The sequence below is a fragment of the Mus caroli genome, unplaced genomic scaffold (genome assembly GCF_978045245.1).
Source record: "Mus caroli unplaced genomic scaffold, Mus_caroli_1 scaffold_8, whole genome shotgun sequence".
Lineage (NCBI taxonomy): Eukaryota > Metazoa > Chordata > Mammalia > Rodentia > Muridae > Mus > Mus caroli.
In genome coordinates, this window is record NW_028227263.1 from 140,997,101 (window position 1) to 141,020,231 (window position 23,131).

General features: G+C 50.5%; 1 protein-coding gene across 13 annotated transcripts; it reads right to left on the bottom strand.

Moving 5' to 3' along the window:
* Positions 1 to 5,374: 5,374 nt before the first annotated feature.
* Epn1 (epsin 1) lies at positions 5,375 to 23,103 on the bottom strand. Of its 13 annotated transcripts, none has more exons than XM_021166254.3 (12): positions 22,846 to 23,083; positions 21,238 to 21,341; positions 19,474 to 19,726; positions 13,467 to 13,716; positions 10,617 to 10,741; positions 10,198 to 10,272; positions 9,585 to 9,668; positions 8,260 to 8,563; positions 7,768 to 7,878; positions 7,547 to 7,633; positions 6,142 to 6,399; positions 5,375 to 5,981 (listed from the first exon to the last, which is right to left on the bottom strand). In XM_021166254.3, the coding sequence occupies exons 3-12, from the start codon at positions 19,699 to 19,701 to the stop codon at positions 5,773 to 5,775; spliced, it is 1,731 nt and encodes a 576-aa protein (XP_021021913.1). In that variant the 5' UTR covers positions 19,702 to 19,726; positions 21,238 to 21,341; positions 22,846 to 23,083; the 3' UTR covers positions 5,375 to 5,772. The 13 variants fall into 13 exon arrangements, with proteins under 13 accessions (XP_021021913.1, XP_021021909.1, XP_085698520.1 ...); XM_021166250.3 differs by having other exon boundaries at positions 19,474 to 19,793; XM_085842394.1 differs by having other exon boundaries at positions 22,685 to 22,953.
* Positions 23,104 to 23,131: the final 28 nt, after the last annotated feature.

Below are 23,131 nucleotides of genomic sequence, written 5' to 3' on the forward strand. Positions count from 1 at the left end.
AGTACTCTCCCAGGCTCATAATTCACTGTGCATGCTCAGCAAGTACTCTCCCAGGCTCATAAATCACTGTGCATGCTCAACAAGTACTCTCCCAGGCTCATAAACCACTGTGCACACTCAGCAAGTACTCTCCCAGGCTCATAATTCACTGTGCACGCTCAGCAAGTACTCTCCCAGGCTCATAATTCACTGTGCACGCTCAGCAAGTACTCTCCCAGGCTCATAAACCACTGTGCACACTCAGCAAGTACTCTCCCAGGCTCATAAATCACTGTGCACACTCAGCAAGTACTCTCCCAGGCTCATAAACCACTGTGCACACTCAGCAAGTACTCTCCCAGGCTCATAAACCACTGTGCACGCTCAGCAAGTACTCTCCCAGGCTCATAAACCACTGTGCACACTCAGCAAGTACTCTCCCAGGCTCATAATTCACTGTGCATGCTCAGCAAGTACTCTCCCAGGCTCATAAATCACTGTGCATGCTCAGCAAGTACTCTCCCAGGTTCATAAACCACTGTGCACACTCAGCAAGTACTCCCCCAGGCTCATAATTCACTGTGCACGCTCAGCAAGTACTCTCCCAGGCTCATAAACCACTGTGCACGCTCAGCAAGTACTCTCCCAGGCTCATAAACCACTGTGCACACTCAGCATGTACTCTCCCAAGCTCATAATTCACTGTGCACGCTCAGCAAGTACTCTCCCAGGCTCATAAACCACTGTGCACACTCAGCAAGGACTCTCCCAGGCTCATAAATCACTGTGCATGCTCAGCAAGTACTCTCCCAGGCTCATAAATCACTGTGCATGCTCAGCAAGTACTCTCCCAGGCTCATAAACCACTGTGCATGCTCAGCAAGTACTCTCCCAGGCTCATAAATCACTGTGCATGCTCAGCAAGTACTCTCCCAGGCTCATAAACCACTGTGCATGCTCAGCAAGTACTCTCCCAGGCTCAGAGTTCACTGCACTTGAAAACATCCCCTAGTAGTTCAGTGGCAGTGTGCTTGCCTGGCATGTGCAGGGGCCCTGCACTGAGTCTCTAGGTTAGCTGTGCCACCTCTAGCACCACGACAGAAAGCACTGTTTTTCAGTAGTATTACCCAGTGGTTCCTAGGCAAGATGTGCCCACTGGTGTCTAATGGCATGAAGGTTATAACTGCTCTGACTGGAAACCTCATCAAAAGCTCTGGAGATTATAGGGCCTAGAGGGGAACATACCACTGTTGTTTTGCTCAATTAAGGTATTAAACTAAACTTTGAGTATTTATGCATATACCCATAGATTAGTGTTCCTTTCAACCTTAGCCAATCTCTTTCCGCAGGCCTCCAACTGGTCCAAGTGCTCAGCCCTAAATGGGACCTTTTTATCACCCTGTCAGCAAGGGTGCAGAGAATGACACAGTGCAGGAGAGCGAATGGAAGGTCTGGAAGGCTGGGGAGGAGCACTGTCAAGTGCTGCCTTCTGGACAGTACACTCATGAACTCACTGTAGCCATGGTTGCCTGCACAAAACCAAGCAGTAAACATTCCAGCAGGCAGCACTGATGGAACATATTAGGTTACCAAAACAACAACACACCAAAAACAGAAGACACAGAGGTGGAAGAGGGACATGTTGGGGAGTACCTATTGTGTGGGACAAAGGGGTGGATATAATCAAAATACATTTGTTCCTTTTTTTTTTCAAGGCAGGATTTCTCTGTTTTTTTTTTTTTCCTCTCTTGTATTTGTTTATTTATTTATTTTCCAAGACAGGGTTTCTCTGTGTAACTGTCCTGGCTATCCTGAAAGTAGTTAGCTCTGTAGACCAGGCTGGCCTTGAACTCACCAATATCTGCCTGCCTCTGTTTCCTGAATGCTGGGATTAAAGACGGGTGTCACCATGCCCAGCCAACCTAGACAGGTTTTTAAAATTTGCATTTAAGTGTCAATTTTGAAATAGTGCTCTTTAAAATCTGCCAATTAAAGCACTGTGGCTAAAACATTGATCTACCTGAAAACAAATCTGAAGAACCAAAAGAAAATATAACAATTTCTAAATAGAAAGTATGCCGGTATCCTACAGGACATGAGGGTTCCCAGGGGTATGGAGGCACTTTGCAGGTATGGGGGTAGTGGCCTGAAACTTCAGCAAAGTATAAGGAGCTACAAACTTTCTTAGAGCCAGGAGGTGGGCTCTGCAGCCATCTGGCCTACTACATCTTTCACTGTGCTGCAGTCACCAGAGCCCTGTGCCAGCAAATCTCTGTCTACAAGAACCTGTGGTCAAAAAAAGCAGAAGCATACCATTAGCAGGAAATGGGGGTTCCTGTTTTGTGCACAGTGAGACAGGGGAGGGTCAAGAGTTAGACTGTCTCAGGAATAGAGCTCCCGAATGGGAAGCTGCTTTGGCAGAGCAGGAGAGAACCCACATGCTCCATCCATGGTGGTACACTGCACGGTAATGCAGTCAGCCAGGTGGGGATGGAGTCCCTGGGAGCCAACCAGAGCTTAGATACCCCAACCAAGCCATCAATCTCCATGCCAAACCCAGTGGCAGGGCTAACCTGTTAGGCAAAGACCTGAGGGTTCAAGGAAGGACTCCTGCCTGCAAGCCAGGCCAGACCTTTATGGACTAAAACTTAGGAGAGTCCCTCTCACCAAATTTATTATCCAGAAGAGTTCTGCCATGGGGAAAGCCAGGGATTTGTCCACTCCAGATTATCCAGGTCAGAGAGATATTCACACACATCCCTTCCCAACATGTAGCCTTCTCAACCCTGAGTGTTGAGTTTTAGCAATCTCTTTTGTCAGTTCAGCAAGAAGCCCTTACCCTTTGACAAGGCTCTATATGCTAACCACCCTACTCCTACCCCCAAGTGATGTCTAGTCACCATTCAACAATGTGAGGGGGGACTGGAAGGGGGACAGCGTTTCATGTAAATAAAAAAAAAAAAATCAACCCCAAATCTTATTATCTCCATCATTTTCTACCCACAGACCCACCATTCACAGTAGAGCCAAATCTCTCTGCCCCACTGCAAGACCCACTCTTGAGGATCCCCATATTTGCAATAGCTTAATCTTTCCTAATAAATAATCTGTGTGTGTACACATAACACGTGCAGATATGGTTATCCACGTGCCTGAACATGTTAGAGGCTGGCAGTAAACATCCAATGTCTTCCTTGTCCACTCTCACTTCTTTAAAATCTGTTATGTATACATAGATGTGTGCGTGGGCACAGGTGGAGCTCAGAAGACAACACTGGTTAAGAGAGATGAACTGGCCTTAGGCTTACTAAGGGCATCTAGGGATTCCTCTTTCTGCTCACCATCTCTAGGTAGGAGCACTAGGGGTATACAGAGGCACACTTCCATGCGTATCCTCACATGGTAAGTGCTTTACAACTGAGCCATGTCCCCAGCCTCAAAGAGGTCTTTCATGAAACCCAGAGCATACCCATTCAGCTAGGCTGCTTGGCCAAGGGTCTCCGGGACGTGAACATCTGTGCCCCGCCCAGCTGCCGCTCTTACTAGTCAGCCCAGATTAAAGACTACACCTTGCGTTTTCAGCTGTGTGCTCGAGGCCTGACCGAATGCTTTGCACAGTACTCTACTGAGCCTGCTCTCCAGCTCCTGATCGTACTGCCTAGAGATGAGGTGTCACTAAAAAACCCTCACTGCTAGGGAAGCTGATGTTTGAGCTGACTCATCTTGTCATGGGAATCACTACCCTGCTGAGCCTCCAGGGCTTCCTTGAATGGCAGCACCTGCTAAAACTCTGCTTGGCTGGAAGATTCTGGAATAAGGTATGAGACACAATCTCTTTGGGGTTGCTCTGTATTTCAGATTATAAGGAAGACGCAAAGGGAACATGCAAAGGTTGTGTGGTAGCTACAGAGCAAACCCTTACCCACCAAACTGGTTTCCTCCTACAACAGATTAACTAAAATTGGTGTAAAGTTCAGAGGTAAAAAATAATAATAAAATAAAATAAAATTTCACCAAACACACTTCCTTCAAGGTTTTTTTGTTGTTGGTGGTGGTGGTTTTTGTTTTTTGTTTTCCGAGACAGGGTTTCTCTGTAAAAAAGCCCTGGCTGTCCTGGAACTAACTCACTCAGAAATCCGCCTGCCTCTGCCTCCTGAGTGCTGGGATTAAAGGCGTGCGCCACCACGCCCGGCTTCCTTCAGGGTTTGACCCAAGTGGTCACAAAGTCATTGACTCAACCCACCAGATCAAGGGCCCTCCTGCCTCACCACCCAACTGAACTGCCCGAGGAACTCCTCCCCTGAAGCAAGGGGCTAGAGCAGAGGGGCTTCAGGACTTCTCAGCCAGGGAGACACCTATTGAACTAACCTTACCCCGACGGAGCGCCAGTGCGCTGTAGCCAGCTTCCTTGACTATGGGGGTGACACCATTTCCCCCCTCCACTTCAGCCTTCCCAATACTCCTGGCCTACAGTGCCATGGACCGGGCACTGGAGTGGCTGCAGCACTACAGGAGGAAACAGATGGGGGGTGGGGGGCAGTGTGTTCCCTCCCTGTTTTGAGTGCCAGTGGCCACTCCTCAGCAAGTAACGGTCCCTAACCAAATATAACTCATCTTGTGACATGTCTGCTCTGCAGCCTGCACCCTCACAATGCCCTTGACTGCAGTCGCCCAGGCACATCCTATCTACTTTTGGGGGGGTATCTTTAACTGGCCTGGGTGCTGCTCGAAGGCTCCAACATGGTAACAAGTGTAATGGTGATAGGGCCATCTGTGTCATAATGAGCCTCCATGAGAGAAGCGAGAGTTAAGTATCACATCTGTGCTGGTCTGACTCCCACCCAGCCTTCAACCAAAGCAACTGTTGCCAAGAAACTGAAGCCAGCAGTCAGTCAGGATCTGTCCTGGGGAGTAATGAAAGACCCCACCTAGAAGGAAAACCCAGGAAGCATGGAACAACACTGTTGGCAAATGCCTCTCTGTATATGCAAGCTGACAGGAGCACCTACCGACCCAGGCCACTCAAGGATTCACTGACATAGTAATCACAGGTGGTCTAGCACATGATAAAAACATATAGCAATGGCCAAGAGACGCCATCTGGAGGTCCACTGGGTTTAGCCAGCAGAGGCTAACAAGATTTCCAAAGCAAGCTGGATGAATTAGTGATGCCTGTGTAGGACTCAGTGATGCCAGGACGCAGGACCACAGCCCAAGTCCTTTCCATCCTCACCCAGCCCAGCTCCAGGAACTGAATCAGGGAATTCAAAGCTTCAGAAAGGTTCATTCTCAGCTGAAGTCAAGAAGTGACTCTGGCCAAACCTTGAGTCTGCCCTGGAAGAGGGGCTTCTCAGGGACATCTGAACCGTGGGTGGGAATTTAAGGGAGCCACACCCATGAGAATTGCCATTTATTCCCGAAGTTGCCAAAATCATCACCAAGGATTCACCAGGGGTGCCAAGGGAACGAGGAGGCTCAAACACTGATTTGGGGGTTGTCATGAGTTTAGAGGGAGGTGGAATGGGTGGGGGAACCCCAGCTGTCCCTCCCCCATCTAATGCCACAGAAAAGGGTCCTCCTCTGGCCGGCTCCCCTCCCCATCCCCATGTCCAGTTTTTCTCAAGGGGAGGTGGGTTGGGGACTTGGGAAGAGGGTGTAGTGTGAGTGGGCCCCAGGAAGGGGAAGGGCACTGTGGGGGAGGGCTCCCCCATTTCACATGCACTCACAATACTGATCTCCCAGGGAGCAGAAATTGGGGAAGCCAGCTGAACCAGGCCTCCCTCCTACCCTGGATTATAGGAGGAAGGGGTTAGTGTTGGGGGCTGGGGGACCTGGGGGCATCATGGGGGGCAGACCAGGGCCTCCACCAAGAGGAGAGATGTAGGTGGGTGGCGCTCCAGGAACTGGGGGCACAGGACTGAGACGGAGCTGGTTCAGGGTGAGCGTTGCAGGGGGTGCTGGCTGGAAAGGATTGGTGACAGAGGGGCCTGTGGGCGGAGCTCCTGCAAAGAGAAAAAGCAGTCAGCAAGTGCTTGTCTGCCCAGCGTCCAAGTCTTGGATACACACCCAGGTGGAGAGAAGCATGCCTGCTCCATGAAAATTCTACTCTGTAGGGACCACAGAAGATACCAAAGACACAGGAGTCCCACAATCCACACTCACCGCTTGGAAGGAATGGGTTGGAAGCCTTGGATCCTGGTGGTGTGGGGCCTGGTCGGCTCACCAGCGAGTCCAGGTCCACAAGGGCTGCATTAGGGCCTAGGAATGACTCCGGAGTCTTCCGTGTTGGGGGGGTGGGAGTTGGGGTTGCAGCAGGTGGGGGACTCCCCACAGACTCAGCCAGAGATCCCCCAACCCCACTCATGTCGAATGCCCCAGGGCTGCGAGCAGGCACCTCTCCTGCGAGCAACTCCAACTCCCCTGAAAAAGCCAGGACAGTGCTCAGATGGAGTGGCAGGCCCACCCTGTGTTGGGGGAAGCAGGGAGGGAGGCGGTGGGAGGTCTCAGGAAGGGGCAGGCTGAGCTGAGCTTGGATCTTACTGTGGAGAAGGAGGACAGCGGGAATGATAGAATCAAGACCTCAGGAGAACCCACAGTGTTCCAGAAGTACAGTTGCTGAGTGTCTACGGGACACTCGCAGTCTCAAATGAGCACTTCAGTGCAGAAACCAAGCAGACACCCATAACCCTGGGATAGGTCATGACATCTAAGGGCTGGAGGACAAACCTTTTCCCTCTAGGAATTAACCAATGGAAACACATCTGCACGCCACAACCAGCACTTCATTGGAAGCTGGCTCATTGAATCAGGAAAATAAACATTACTTAATGATTGCCCGGAGTGCAGACAAAGAACCCCAGCACTTGAGAGACTTAGACAGGAGCGCCACACATTCACGCAAGGCCACTCTGAGCTACAGAACAGAGCAAGATCCTGTCCCCAAAACAAAACACAAAACAAAATAAATGGGAAAAGCTGGAGCTCAATGGTGAGGAACAAATGAGGTTCAGTTCCAGTATAACAAGAAAAGGTACTGGGGAGTATGGGGAATGTGCCATACTTCCAGACACTCAAACTAAGGCAGAAGGATGACAAGCTAGCAACCTAGCAATGTCTCATCTCAAAACAAACAGTGACCAAAGGTAAGCAGGCCTGTGTGTGGCTGAGGGTAAGGCACTGACAAGGAGACGCAGGCCCCCTCTTGGGGTATTTGCAGTCAAGATGCACAGACCTACAGTCTACAGTCAAGGCAGGTGCTAGTCTGTCCCAGGGCCTCACACGGTTAAACGGAAGACAACCCACCACACCCACCCCAAGGGGGCGCCCAGATTTCTCCAATTCCTATCTCCACTCAATAGATGATCCAGAAGCAGAAAGAGGGCAGACAGGACTGTGGATAGGATATCCATTGTTACACATCTCTCTGTGAAGAAGGGAGCCTGGATTTGACTCACTCTATCATGTGCATTCTACCCCCGCAAGTACAGCAGGCACCACCTGGAACAAGGCAGAGACAAGAAGCAACCGAGTATGGGGACTCCCAGGGGTCAAGAGGAGGGGGACTCACCTGTGCTGCTCCCAGAGGTTGGCAGGGCAGTGCGGAGTCGGTCGAAGTCTGAGAACTCATCAGGCTCTGTGTCAAAGCCCCCAGCTGCTGTGGGGGTCAGGATGCTGAGCTCAATAGCCGACTAGGGAATCTACCTCAACCTCCTCCACCCTCAGGACCCAGATAAATGCAACACTCACATCAGGACTGCCACCCTAGCCCACCAAAGGGCAGCCCAGTACCTGCAGTGCCGTTGCTGCTGGGCTTTGCAGGTGAACCTCCCCAGGGGTCTGAGAAAGCCGGGGCAGGTGCCCAGGGGTCAGAAGATGGGGGCCCACTGACAGGAGCCCCACCTAGAAGAGGAAAGAGATATATGAATTACTAGCATCTCCTGCTCGGAAAGCTGCTGCCTCTCAATCTGTCATGGCCCAAATCACCCAAACAAACAACTAGCCTAACTCTCAGGTCCTTCTACCTACAAACATGTTAGCATGACTTAGCTAGTCAAGGGGCGGGCTAGGCCCTAGGCCCACCCATATCTGCTCTCAAAAGTACCCTCAACTTTCCCACCACTTACCCCGCTACAGCCTTCCTTACTTAGCTTACTTAGCTTGCCCAAGCCTCTCTCTCTCTCTGCCTTGGCCATCTCACCATCCCTTACTCTGCCTAAGGCCTTCCTTCCTAAAGAGATGGCTTCTCCTGGGGGCTTCAAAGAAGAAAACGGTGGTGCTCACCATCAGAGCTTCCCCACGGGTCAGGGGTGGGCCCCTCTCCAGCTGCAGGAGCTGGGGTCCCACCCCAAGGATCAACAGAGGGCCCTGTAGGGGCTGCAGGCCTCCAAGGATCCCCGGAGGCTGGTGTGGGGGCTGCACCACCCCAAGGATCAGCAGCTGGAGGGACAGCAGGTCCCCCCCAAGGGTCTGAAGCGGCAGCAGCCACAGGGACAGCAGTAGGCACAGATGCCGGGCCCCCCCAAGGGTCTGAGGCCTGTGGAGGGGCTGGGGTTGTGAAGACATCAGCAAGATCCATGAGAGATGACTGTAGGAAAGAGAAGAGAAGGGATGTGAGCTGAGAACTAGAGAAGATTCAGGATGCCACCCACAGGTGGCTGTACCTCCTTCTCCTCAACCCCATTCTGCCTACCAATTTCCCTATCCAGTCACTCTCTACCTAGGTCACCCTCCAGAGGGCCCCAATTTACTTACTCATTCTCTGGCCCTCGTCTATTCCCTGTACAACCCCTGGGTCCTCTGTGTGAAGACAAAGGTGAAGCCCTCCTCCCTGCAACCAGCCAAGCTATAAGGACTTCCCCACCCACTATGTGCTTTGGCTGGATCTTTAAGATGATCTAGCCCAACCCTCACCACATCAAGCCTTCCCTGAGCTCCCACCAAGTCACTCCACTCCGATCACCTCCCAACGCCACATCACTGCCCTGCAGTGCACACCATGCAGCGCTGCCTGCCTATGACTACCTGTCCATATGCAGACACTAAAGCTATATGCCCTGGTGTTCTGAGGGCAGGTTCATAAAAGCAACCAACCAAAGCCCTGATGTGACAGTGGAGATAACCCACAGAGGCATGCACGAGCACACGAGAGCCTGCAAGAGAGCAAGCGCTTGAGTATACTCACACTCTCTCACTCTCACTCTCTCTCTCTCTCTCTCTCTCTCTCTCTCTCTCTCTCTCTCTCTCTCACACACACACACACACACACACACACACACACACACACACACTCCCATCGGTACCCACAAGGCAAACAATCAGAAAGACAAAACAGCCAGGTCTTCCCCAACTGGCCACACTTACACTCAGAGTACAAAGGGCAGAGGCAGAAACAAGTGAGCCTCCTACAGCCAGATGTAGGACCTCCCAGGCCTAAGGCCAGCCTGAGCAGACACTGCTGCCTAGAAAGCCACAGTGGCAAGAAAGTCACATTGGGGCTGGGGCTGGAGCTGGAGCTGGTAGAGTACTTGAGTAGGATGCACAAAGCCCTGGGCTCAATTCCCAGCCAGGAACTAGTGACCCAGAGGACAGAACACACAGGTGCTTACCTCCTCCTTGCCCCCAGTCTCCCTCTTGCTCTCCTCTATTGCCATCTGCAGCCTCAGGTCATCCCCACGACGGATCCGCTCTTCCTGTGGAGAGCAGAAGCAGCCAGACAGGTAGGGCTCAGAACACAGGCCATGGGAGGGCAGCTGGCCCAGCCCGAAAATCCCCACCCCAACCACCCTCCCCCTCACTCTGAAAACAAAAATTTAAAAATTAAAATGGAATGTGAACAATGTATGAAATGGGGATGGCAATGGGACACTGGGTCAAAGGTGGGGCAGGAGGCGTGGAGCTTGGTGTGGTCCAGAGGGAAAGGGGCTGTGTGTAGGGTGCTATGGAAAGGATGCCTGAACCTGGCTGTAAAAACAGCTTAGGAAGCAGTGGGACCGAGGAAGAGGAGGAGGCCTGCTGCTGAGGTACATGACCCAGTGATACTTGTACCCCCAGGTGTGGAGCACATCTATCCAGTGTCCTGGGTGTCCACCCTGGTTTCTGTTTGGACCAAGGTCTCTCCAGCTAAAGATGCTGAAAGTGAATACTCCTGTACTCAGGGAGACAGCTCAGGAAGGGGCAAGGAGTAAGGAAAACCCTAGGGGGGAGGGAGGCCACTCTGACCTTATCGTGCTCCTCTCGGCTCAAACTAAGGGCCAGCTGGAGCTGGACGTCATCCTCAGGGCCGCAGGACGGGGGCTGGCGGAGAAAAAGTATGAGGGGCAGGGCAGGGGAAGTTGGAGCCAGAGTAACAGGCAGAGAGGTGGGCCAAAAAAGGACAGAGGGCCAGGGCTAAGCAAGATCAAGGAAGGAGGAGACACTGGTTCTCCCAAACCAATAAAGATGGGCAGAGAAAGAAGGAAGCTGCATGCCTAACTGTCAAAGTGCAGCACAGCTTCCCGGGAGAAAAGCTAAAGATGGAGGAAGGATCAGAACAGAGAGACAGCAGCAGAAGGGAGGAGTGGGTGGAGAGTGAGGCGGCGAGGCATGAGGACAGGATGGCAGAACAGAAGTCGGCCCTCACCCTCCACGGTGCCCTGTACCTGGTCGGCCTCCTCCTTGCTCATAGCCAGGGCCAGCTGGAGCTGCAACTCCTCCTCCCCGCTGCTCTGTGGCCACGCCTGCTCCGCCTCGGGAGGTGGTCCAGAGCCCACGGCTGCTGAGGAGGCTGGAAACAGGAAGAGAGGAAGACAGAGATGGACCAGAAACCAAAAGATGGGGACCCACAGCCAGATGTGGGCTGCTACCCAAAACCCAGCACAGATCCCCTTCCCCCCAAATGGCCTCTGAGGGCCAAACTGGGAGAGAAAGTTATGGAGCCAAAGTCCAAGGTGGGGTAAAGGCCAGCCCCACCCTCAAAACAACAAGCTGCTGATAAAGGACAAGCAGTGTGCTGAAGGACAGCAGGGTCCAGGCCTCCAGAGGGATCCTCCCTGGTTTCCCAGGCTAGGAGAGCTCCCAATAGAGCAGACAAGGGCCTCCATTTCCAGGCAGGATTGCAGCCCCGGCAGGAACAGCTGGCACTTACGAGGGAAAGCAGTATCTGTCCAGACTATGGAGACCAACGATGGGAACAAGAGCCATTGGCGTCAGAGGGGCATGGAGATAGGGGGAAAGGCCACATTAAGGTCAAGAGTCTGGCTCCAGGGCCAGCAGAAGGGAGGGGTAGATGGTGCCAAGAGGAGGACCAAGAGACCCCAGTTCCTATAGTCTTCTCACCACCTCCTTCAGCCCTGCACCATGCCCTGGCACTGTCTACAGGCTCCATGGTGGCTCCTGGTTCCCTGACAGAGGGCAGGTTTCTAACCACTGCTCCAGCAGTGATCCAGAGAAGGTCCATACACTATAGCAAGCTGTCTGCTCCTGCCCCAAAGCACTTTCATCCTAAGATGATCCTGGAGCATCCTCATGAGGCAAGTGCTGACAACCCACAGCCCACTGCCAAGCCCACTGCAAACACCTTAAGGCTCCCACCCAGGTTGCATATAGTGACACTGTAGGCCCCATTTCAAACCTTACAAGGAAATGGGCAGCAACCACCAACACAAGATCTTCCCAACCACCCAACTTCAGGCTCCCTGTGGCCTCCAGCCCTTTGCAGCCCTCTCCAACTCCTGTAGAAACTTTCCTCTCTCTCCAAGCAGTTTGCTTTAGGACATGGGTCAGGAGACCATGGCTGATGGCCAAAGCTGGCACTTTAAACAGTTGAGAAAAAAAATGAAAAGAACATGTCAAGACATACAAAAATCATTAAGAAATTCCAACTGAAGCCAAAGCCAAGTAGTGATGGCGAACTCCTTTAATCCTAGCACACAGGAGGCAGAGGCAGGTGGATCTCTGAGTTCAAGGCCAGCCTGGTCTACAGAGTGAGTTCCAGGACAGTCAGGACTACACAAGAGAAACCCTGTTTCGAAAAGCAAAATACAAATGAACAAAAAAAAAAAATCAATTTCAATTTCAGAGTCCACAACAGGAGCGTGAGAAGCCTGTGACCCAGCTCCTGTGTGTGTGGACCGGGTGACGTATCACCTCCATCTCCTGTGTCAGCAAAGCTCAAGGCACTAGGAAAATGGCCTAGTGAGTTAACATCCTTGCTGCCCAAGCATGAGAACCAGAGCTGAGAGCCCCAGAATACACCCAAACACTAGGTAGACCTAACAGTTCACTAGTAATTCAGCCTAGGGAGACAGAGACAGGGGCCAGCGCATGCTGGCTCAAGGCTAACATATTGGTGAGCTCAGGGTTTGACTAAGACCATGCATCACAGAAAACAATGAGTGAAGCTGTCAACACTGGCCTCCATACACGTGGCTGCAAGTACACAGCCATCTGCTCACATGCGCACCCCCCCCACACACACAGGCATGCACACCACACGCCTTCCACAAAGCGACCAGCCGACCAGGCATGTTCCTTGCTACAGACATCCCTCCTCAGCCCAGCCCAATCCTGTATTACAGCTTCCACTCTTCCCCAGGCTCCCACCCTCTACTGTGCTCACTGCTTTAAGGTCCACCTGAGCACGTCCCGCAGTGTCCTCACATCTCTGACCCAAACATGATGCATTAGACAGAAGGCCTACAGTTAGAACCAGGGTCACAGACTTTTGATTCTATCTGCCCTGGAAGGTCCGACCCAGCTGACCACCAGGACAGCACTGTCTTCCCATCCCCATAACCACTTGCAAACTCAAGTGTTCACAACTGTACTCCTATAGTCTCCCGAACTAACACTCTCCCTGCTTCCCCTGCCATGGTCCCTCAGCATGAAGAAAATGAAACCCCTATATAATCCAGGACCCCACACGTGCCACTGAGTATGCCACTGGACAGATCACAGCCTTATGACATGGGACATGCTCTCTCTTCATGCCACTTTCATTTATTTTTAAATGCTCATCAGCAACCACTAAACTTGAATTCACCACTTACAACAACATTCTAAGACTTCAAAAAGTAGACTCACAGGCTGTCCTGTCAGCACGATGCTGGCCTCCTTTGTGATTTAACAGTACCCTTTAGCTAGAGGGACAATCTACATAAAGCCAGACTAGCAGCTCCATCAGAAGTAAGTACACATGTCCCCATCAGGGGCTGACCTAACCCTGAACCTGGGGAGTTCCAAACCTCAAGCAATCTAACAAGATGTGGGCACACCTGCCTGGATACTCCAAAAACCAAGACAGGAGTCAGGGACTCTGCTGGCTAGCTGCCCTCAGGGTCTGGACACACTTGGGTCCAAAGGACACATTCTGCAAAATTTCAGAGTCTAAGACCATCCATCACACAAGGCAAGGGAGGAGAAGGGTGTATCAGCTGGAATGGGCCCACAGATAGGAACAGAGGACAGATCCTAGCTGTCTGGGACTTCCAGGAGTGGGAGAGAAACCTCACCCGTGGCAGTCTGTGCCAGCTTCTCCTTGGTCTTGAGCGCGTGGGCGCGCTCCTCCCGGAGCCGATCCTCATCACGCAGCAAAGCCACCAGCTGCTTGGCCTTCTCCCGCACATTCACACCCTGGTCCTTGCCATCACGGTCCACATACTGGAAGTCCTTCAGCGTCTGCACAGCATACATGTTCTCTTTGCACTGTTGTGATACACGCTCAGAGCCAGTCTTGATGAGGTACTCCATCAACGTCATGGCCTGCAAAGTGCAGGTACACCAGTCACTGACACTGAACTCCACGGGAAAAGGGACTAGAGACTGAGGAAGCATTTGGGCCCTGGGGCAGCTGCCTACATTCAAGTCTCACAATCCACTGTCAGTCCACCCAGTAGAATGTGGAATGGACCTAAAAAGGAGAAAAGTGGGGACACAGACTACCATGAGCCACACACTGTGCTTGCCCAGAGAGGCCAGGGACAAAGGCCACACAATGTGTGCTCCCATGGATATAAAACATCCAGAAGAGACCAATTCAGACAGACAGAGGAGACCATGGGTTTCCAGAGGATAAGTGTAAGTGGGAAATATCCAATAGGGTTAAAGAAAAGTTCCTCCTCCAGCCAGGGGGTGACACCAGCACGGATTATACCAGATGCCAATGGACTGCTCACCCCAAAAGCTGACTACTGCACAGCGCTCTATGTAGTTCCGTAACAACACAGAAGACAAGATGGCAACCACCCAAGTAGCCAATCAGGGCACCATGTAGGACCACAAAACATGCCCCACACCCCAAAGGCAAAATCTGAAGCAACAGAGCCAAAGTAAAGTGCAGGAAGTCTTAAGGATAAAGAGATGGCCTGATGCTAAAGGAATGAGATGTTCCAGGAGCCTTCTGGGCCCAGGCTCTCTCAGGAAACCAAGCACCCAAGCCAAGCCAGGCACCACAGGAATGACAGATCAAAGCAAACAACCTACAACTCAATGGCATCCTTTGGTATCTCTATTTTGTAATATGAAAACAAATTTCATTTTCAGCAAGATGAAATTAAAGTACTTAAGGGAAAAAAAAAAAAACAAAAAACAAAAAACAGTAATTGTAACCCAGGGGCCAGAGAGATGGCTCAGTGGTTGAAAGTACTTGTTGCTCTTGCAGACGACCCCAGTTCCATTCCCAGCACCCACAAGGTAACTCACAACCATATGTATTCTAGTTTCAGGGATCTAACGCCTTCTTCTAACCTCTGCAGGCACTAGGCACATAAGCAAGCAGTCCACACACAGAATATAGGCAAACAATCATACACATAAGATGAAATTAAATGAGATGAAATTAAATAAGATGAAAACAAATAACCAACCCAAGGAAAGATCTAACTCAAGGCCTGTTCCCAGAGCAATGTCATAGTCATGGTCCCTATAAGAATCTGGAAAAGGCTTAGTCACTATTCGAGGAGAACAGTACACCTTAGCTTTATGCAATGGCTACAAAGATTCCATGGAGCCCCCCAAACTCAAACTTCACAGGCGTGAATAGCATGAGAAGAAATGTGACAGAGGAGGCAGCCACAGGAGCTAAGCACTATCTACACAGTGAAATTTGCTATAAAACACTGCTGCACCCCATTAAAGTTCTGTAATGGGGAGGGAAGGACAGGACAGAGACACAGTGATTTCCTATACAGACCACACTAACCTCAACCTGAGAACTGGGATTACAGGGAGATGCCACCACCCATCTCTGGAAAGGCTTTCTGACAAGTATTTACACCTGATTAGTCCCCAGCTGAGGCCCTGGCAGTGTTTACTCTCAGAGGAGAAATATTTCTCTGCATGGTTACATCCCAAAGGAAAAGGCAGAGAGGTAGGCGGTAGGCCCTTATGTTTTGGAATCCAGAATCTTCCAGATTGAAACCAGGAAGACTGCACAGGGACACACCTGAGAACCCAATCAGAAGGGAGTTCTGCTAATAGCCATGCAACACAGGATGACAGGAGCACAGTATATAAATTATTTCCCTTCGTGAACATCGTACTTTGTGCCGGATGGTTATGAGGCACTTTCATCCTTGTAGCTCTCTGGACTTTGGAACTGCAGCTAAGGCTATGAAGCAGGAAACTGTTCAAATGCCCAGGCATAGTGCCATGCACACAAAAACTGTTGCAAATGCACTGGGGCCACCCAACAGTAAAGAGTGTCAGAGTATCAGTGACACAACGGCTATGTGCAACACAGAGAAGCAGAGATCGCTGCCCCAGGCTTGGTAAGCAAAGCAAGAGACCCCAAAGAGCACACACTACTGGTCCCATACCTAAGAAGTTCTCACAGATATACAGATGTTCATAGTGCCGCAGGGGAAGGGATGTCATGAGGAAGCCTCCTAGGAACTGAACAAGTCTCCTCCATCTCCCTCCGGGAGGAGCCTCCAGCAGTGTGCACAATCCCACAAACTCATCAGGTTAAATATTCAGGTTTCAGTTGCTCCGATATACCTCAATGAAAAGCTTGGATATATTTTTTTTATACAGACAACTGAATGATCCCAAATAGATAAGCCATGGAGCTTGTTAAATTTTAAATCAGTCCCACCAAGAAAGTACTTGTACATTACAATGAACATTTAAAAGAGGGTTACCATCTTTACATCTGGAGAGAAAATATCTCAGTTTTCACACTGCACACTCTGACCAACTACTCCAAAGTGGTAGCTGCAGGGGCCGGGCTGTGTTCCAATAAAACTTTACTTTTAGGCAGTGCACAGGATTGACCCAGAGCCTGCCCTCAGCTGACTTCTGGTTAACATAAAGACTGGGGTGCAACTGAGACCTGTATCCTCTAAGAACATAAATCAAAGGGGTGGATTACAGGTCTCCATCCACTCGCAGACTGACAGGCCCCTAAAGCACATTCCCCACAGGTTAATTAGACCTACAAAGTGTCACCAGGCAGGGATGCACAGGCAGGAGCCCCAGCACAGCATGAGAAACCAGAGTCAAAGCAAGCAGGACCCCGACAAAGCCACATGGGTTAAGTACTTGCAAGCACTCAAAGCCATGCCCCCAGGAGCCCTGCCAAGGGCATCACACAATCAGAACTGGGAGAGCAAAACTGCTCTACTGACTGTAGAATAGCTATAAAAAGTACATTTTGTCAGAACTCAAAAGAATCTCCCTAGAAAGGGAGATTTTGTCTTTACACCATATTTTGGTAAATCTATCTTTAAAGAATCCCTTAAAAAATGGCATTAAAAAAAAAGAATCATTCCAAGCCAGCCATGGTGGGGCACAAGTCTGAGGCCAACCTGATACACACAGGGAGTTCCAAGATAGCCAAGACTACATTTAAAAAAAAAAAAAATTCATTTGTTATCTATGTGTGGCAGCCTCTTTTAGGAGGTCTTTTCTGTCTTCTGGAGGCTATACGGTCTATCACCAGCCCCTCCAAATACAACTGGCCAACCACAACTACTTGCCTGACCCCCAGGAAGGCTGGAAGGAGAAATGAACCTGGAGATCAAGATTCCCGCTCCCTCAGGCCAGCTCGCCTGGCCTCAGAAGCCCATCCACATGTCCTGCACTCCCCCGCCATCTCCAGTCACTAGAACAGCTTTCTCCAGAACTCCCCAGCCCTAGCTAAGGTCACCACACTGTTCTAGGCTCCTGGCAGCATAATCTCAGCCACTGAACAGGAGGGGATTCCAGGGCCACTCCAGATACAGGGCCTCCCTGTCCATCCATCTTCACATTCAAGCCCTGCAGCCCTAACCCTCCTCCTCACCCTCAAGGAGGGTTTGCTTAACACTGGACTGAGGTCGGGGACCCCTACAGAAGAGCTAGGGGAAGGATTGAAGGAGCCCATAGGAAGACCAACACTGTCAACTAACCTGGACCCCTGGGAGCTCCCAGAGACTAAGCCACCAACTAAAGAGCATACATGGGCTAGTCCGAGGCCCCCCTGCACATATGTAGCAAAGGACTGCCTTGTCTGGCCTCAGTGGAAGAGGATGCACCTAATCCGTTGGAGACTTGATGTCCCAGGGAAGTGGGGATACTGGAGGACACCCCCTCAGCTGAAGGGGAGGGGAAAGGGGGAAAAACTGTACAAGGAAGGACTGGGGGTGGGGCAACATTTTGGATGTAAATAATTAATAATAATTTAAAAGAGGAAAGTGGATTTCTGAGTTCGAGGCCAGCCTGGTCTACAGAGTGAGTTCCAGGACAGCCAGGACTACACAGAGAAACCCTGTCTTGAAAAACAAAAAAATCAAAAAACAAAACAAGGGTTTGCTTGTAACACTGGGCCTTTCCCCAGTTCTCAACAGAGTAAATGCCACCTGGCTTTTCATTCCAAGTCCAGTAAGGAACTGAATCAATGATTAAATACAACTCAGGACCAATCTTGGTGTGTTGTGATGGGCATGAATCAGTCCTCAGTTCACTGCTTCAATGCATAGATGTTACTATGTCTCCTTATCTTGAAGCAAAGGAAACCAGCCTACCTAGACAGGAAGTCTCTCAGATAGTTCAGGACAGTGCAGACTTTAAACTGGGACCATGAGAGTAGATACCTTACAGTGTCCTGAGATAGAGAGCAGCACCTATTCGCCAGCCCCCAACCCAGACAGACACATTCCCCCCATCTGGGGCAGTCAGAAGAGACCCATCCCACAGAAGGTAGTCCAGCAACCAGCCTGATGCCCACAATCAACACTGTAGCTTAGCCAGCTGACCCTAGCCCATGCCCTTAGCTCCTTTGCTATACATAACATGAGAACCAAGGTGTGAGGGGGCACTGGCAGCATATTCACAGCATCATCAGTCTTGCTTAAAAGAACAAAACACTGCCATGACCTAGAAGTGTAGGCCTGTAACTCCAGCTCCTTGGAGGACTGAGGAAGCCCACAAACTCAAGGCCTACAGCAAGTCAGAGACAAGCCATGACAATTCAGCAAAACTCTATATCAAAACAACAGGTGAAAAATTCAACGTTGAGGATGTAAACAATAAAGCGTTGTTTGTGTATGCGAAGGCCCTAGATTTACAGCTCAGTATCACAAGCAACACCACACAAGTCTCCATGACCCCCAAATTCCTCTGTGTTCCACTTTGTTATCGCCCTAGTACATACAACACTTGACAGGCACTAGTCTGTCACCTGTCCCCAAGGCTCTGCCTTTCATAACACATCAATAAGTATCAGCAAGTCTGATATCCCCATGACCTGAGTGAGAGTCTCATATGCTGTCCCAACATGCCCACAGCCCAGAGCCATCTGTGGATCAGAAGTACACACCTCTAAGCATGGACAAAGACAGCCTTCAGCGGCTGGGAACTGATGCAAAAACAAAAACAACAACAACAACAAAAAACAAAACAAAAAATAAATTAAAAAAAAAAAAAAAAAACACCTGAAGGATCAGGAGCTACAGAGCACAAAGCTAGCCTGGGCTCCTTAAGACCCTATCCAAAAATAAAAAATAAATAAAAAACTAAGTAAGAGCAAATATATGTCTGGGTACTGACACAATCCCAGAACTCAGAAGGCTCACTACAAATTCTAGGCCAGCCTGAGCTACACAGAAAGACCAAATGAAAACAAATGAGTTTAGGGGAAAATCTTTCTGTACAGAATTATATAGACCTTCTTGTCATTAATTATTCCCTTAGTGACAGTATGACAGACACTATGTTATACACCATTTGCATTATTCTAGGTGCTGTAAGCAATAAAGAGAAAGACACAGGAAGATGTCCCCTGGTCAGTCACAAAGATTTCACAACTTTACAGAAGATACTTGACCATCATCAGACTCCGGTCAAGTGGAAAACTAGGAACCAATGTCCCAGGGATGCTGAGGGCTCAATCTGTTGCAGAGATTTAACATAAAAAATAAAAGAACAGTCTTCAACCTTCCCCCTCTTGAGAAAAAGGGGAGGGGGGGGGAATAACTAGGCAAGACATAACCTGATGTGTTCCCGTTCTACTGCCCCAAGGGACCACACCCAGATGCTGACCTTGTAGACGTGCCTCCAGTTCTTGCCGTGGTCATTGAGCCGCTTCCAGATCATGCTCATGATCTCGGAGAAGGCCACAACATTGTAGGTGAGGTCAGCAATCTCTGACATGAGGGAGCTGGACGGGCCCCAGGGATCGTTGCTTGTGGCCTCTCGGACCTTGATCTCAGCCTCTGAGTAGTTGTGGACGATATTCTTCATCTGACGCCGCAGCGATGAGGTCGACATTGTGCCCAGTAGTGGTGTCAAGGGGCTGGGGCATGGAGAAATGACGCGACTCACAAAGGGAGACCGCAATGGACGTTGGTAGATCACCACATCTGGGGGGTTGGGGGGAGAGGCTTTGGAAACACAAAAGAGATGTGGGGGCAACCAGCACCCAAGCTGCCTGAGCCTCCCACTCTACAGGTTTTCCACCACCCTTGAGGGGAAAGCAAGATGCTAAGTGGCTGAGAAGACTCCCTCCCGTTAACTTCTGTCTTAAAGTTAGCTCATTCTTCTTTCAGTTCCTCAAACCAGTCTAGGTTCTTCCTGCCTGGGGCCCCAGCTCAGCTAAGGCACAACACGGAGTGGTAGGCAAACACCCTGAGTCCATACCCTAACTCAGCCACATCTTAACAGGAAAGGCCGTTAGACCTTGGATTTCTCTGGGACAAAGTGAAGTGTTGCACATGTGATAAGGGTCTACTACACAGGTTACAGTAGAAGCCAGCCAGCTCTCAGGGGGCACCCCGACCCGTCCTGCTAACAAACTCTTCCTCCTTCCTCACCAGATTTGCCACACATTCCCAGGGTGCTGCTTACACGAACTCAAATGGCATTGTCACTGTTCCCAGAGGGGTTGCTGAGTGGATTCTTGTGATTTTTAAAGCTGTTTGTCTGATTCGGAAACTATGGTTGACCTAAGACCCACAGTGATAGAAAGGGTATTTGTTTGGTTTTCTCTACAAAGAAGCTGGCTGGGAAAAACCATTCAATCAACAGTGCAGGAAGGAAATGGAGAGAGAGAGAGAGAGAGAGAGAGAGAGAGAGAGAAGCAAACAACCCTGGGACAGGAGTAGGAGTCATGGCAAAAGAGGCCAATGATGGGATTTAAAAATGGTAGGGAGACTGAGGAGATAGCCTGAGGCAGTGGGAGACTGGGGGTGGGGGGTGCCCAGGGGACTAGGTGTCCCGAGGGTGGGGAGGGAAGCTCAAGGCTCAAGGGAGCAGAGAGATAAGAAATGTAGGAGTCCCCACTAATGGATGCCAACTGTGCCACAAGGCACATATCATCTCACTTAACAATGAATGTAGACAATGGCCTCATGGAAGTTTAATAACTTGGTCAAGGTCATATCATAAATGGCAAAGCAGACTCAACAATCAAACCCACATTACCTGTATAAACTCATATTTTTTGGTGGGTTAGGGGGAGGGGGGTTGACACAACATCTCTCTACATGGCCTTGACTGTCCTGGAACTTGAAGAGCTAAATCCATGTGTCCCTCCCCTTCCAAGTGCTGAATTAAAGGTGTGTGCCATTAAACTCATGCTTTTAAATTAACCTAAATAAACTAACCTATGCTGTGACAGAAAGCATCATGGGCAGAAATCAAGCAAATGAGGGGAGTATTAACAAGCACTTACACAACCTTTACATCCTTCTAGGCACCCATTAAGTCCTTTGCACTATCAGCTCAATCCTTGCAAATCCATGACTCACAGCCACTTTACACAGGAGGGAACAAGGGCACATTAGCACCTTGCCCAGGGACACACACCTCACAACTGGAGCAGCCTGGGTCCAGAGTAGACTCCGATCACCAGTCTGTGCCTCTCCAACAAGCCATGGAGGGAGATTTACTGAGCCCTACCATGATCCAACCTGAAGGAAGACAGGAGAATAGGAAAGGCTGCTCTTTACCTTGAATTCAGGCCAGAAAATGGAGCACCTGCAAACAGGTATAACTAGGCAAAGAAAAAAAAAAAAAAAAAAAAAAAAGCAGCTGGGTCCCAAGTCAGGCCTGGACAGACGCCAGAAGACAAACATATGACAAACATAAGGAGACTGGGGGAGGGGAGAGAAAGGGAGGGAGAAAGGGAGAGAAAGGGAGGGAGGGGGGGAGAGAGAGAGGGAAGAGAGAGAGAAACACACCAAAACTCGGGCAAAAAGAAAGCAATACAGCGAGGCAGGAGGACAGAGAGGACAGAAAGTCAGGGACCCTGAAACAAAACACACACATGACACACAGGGCTGGGGGGGATGGGGGGGGCAAGAGATATAACTTAAAAGAACACAAAATTTGCACTCAAATCCCGGCCACATAAGCAACCAGCAAAACAACCCTGTGACTCAGTTCACCTAACTGTGTAACAAAGGGAGGGGTGCTACCCGGCAAGCTTGCTGATTAAATAAGACGGGTACATAAAGAACTTGGTTCTGTGCCCCACAGATAGTAGGCGCTCGGTACTCCTGGCTGCTATTATTATCAGAAAAAAACATTTCCAAAAGGGTGGCATCTAAAGATGCACTATCCTAACACCAGCTACCTACTTCAAGCATGTTCAAAAAAACATACTAAATCTCACAAATGTTGCTGAAAATGGGACAATTTTCCGCAGTTGATAATTTAGGATTGCTTATTAAACAGTACAAACAATATAGTGAAATTCCCCAAGGGGGACTCAAAAACCTGGTATCAAATACTAAGCGAGACAAAATCTCTAGCAACTAGAGCTACTAATAATCACAAGCTTAACTCCAGGCCAGGCACGTTAGGCACTTTACCAGGACCACTCCATTGCGCAGAGACCCAGTGGTGCAGGAACTATGAATGCTTCCGTTTAGAAGACTAGGAAAACTGAAGACCAAGGCAAGCAGCGGGGGCTTTGGAATCCACAGCCAGAGCTCCTACCAGAACACAGAGTACTCAGAAACCTGGGAAGCACATCCTAAGCAAAGGCAATGGGTTCCTAGAAAGGAATTTAGGGCCTGGGGACGACAGCAATGACCCGGAGGGAGACCAGTCTGGGGAAATGAAGACACAGAAACCCAGAAAATACAAGCACTGCATGCATCCTGACAGGAACACGGAGCGATCCAAGACACAAACAGCACTCGGATCTCCAAACCCTTTTGTACAAACACCGAAACACAGAAGCAGAGCAACACAAACAACAGGGCCACGCGAGACGAGGACAGTGACAATCCCAAAAAAAGACACACACCGGCAGGCAAACCCGACCCGGGCACAGCGGTACAAAAGCAGCCACAAGCCATCAGCGGCTGGAACACCGGCTCCGAGGCTGGCTGGACCCGCGCGCGCCACGGCCCAGGTCGGAACACCGGACTTGCCGCGACGGAGGCCAGCATTGCGCCCCTCGCTCACCTCGGCCCGCTTATACCGGGCTTCCAGGGGTCATGACGGTCAGCCCCCTGCCCCCGCTCGGCCTCGGTGTCGCGGGGCGCGCGCCGAGCTGCGGGAAGCAGAAGTGCGCACGTGCGCACGCACAGACGCACGGAGGGCCGCACAGCGACGGCCCCGCCGCCCCGGCGCCCGGGAGGGGCGCGGAGAGCCGGGCGGGGGAGGGGAGCCGCCGAGCGGACGGGAAGCAACCGAAGGTGGCAGCGGACCGGAAGCGGAAATGACCCCACGCGCCCCGCCCTCTGCACTT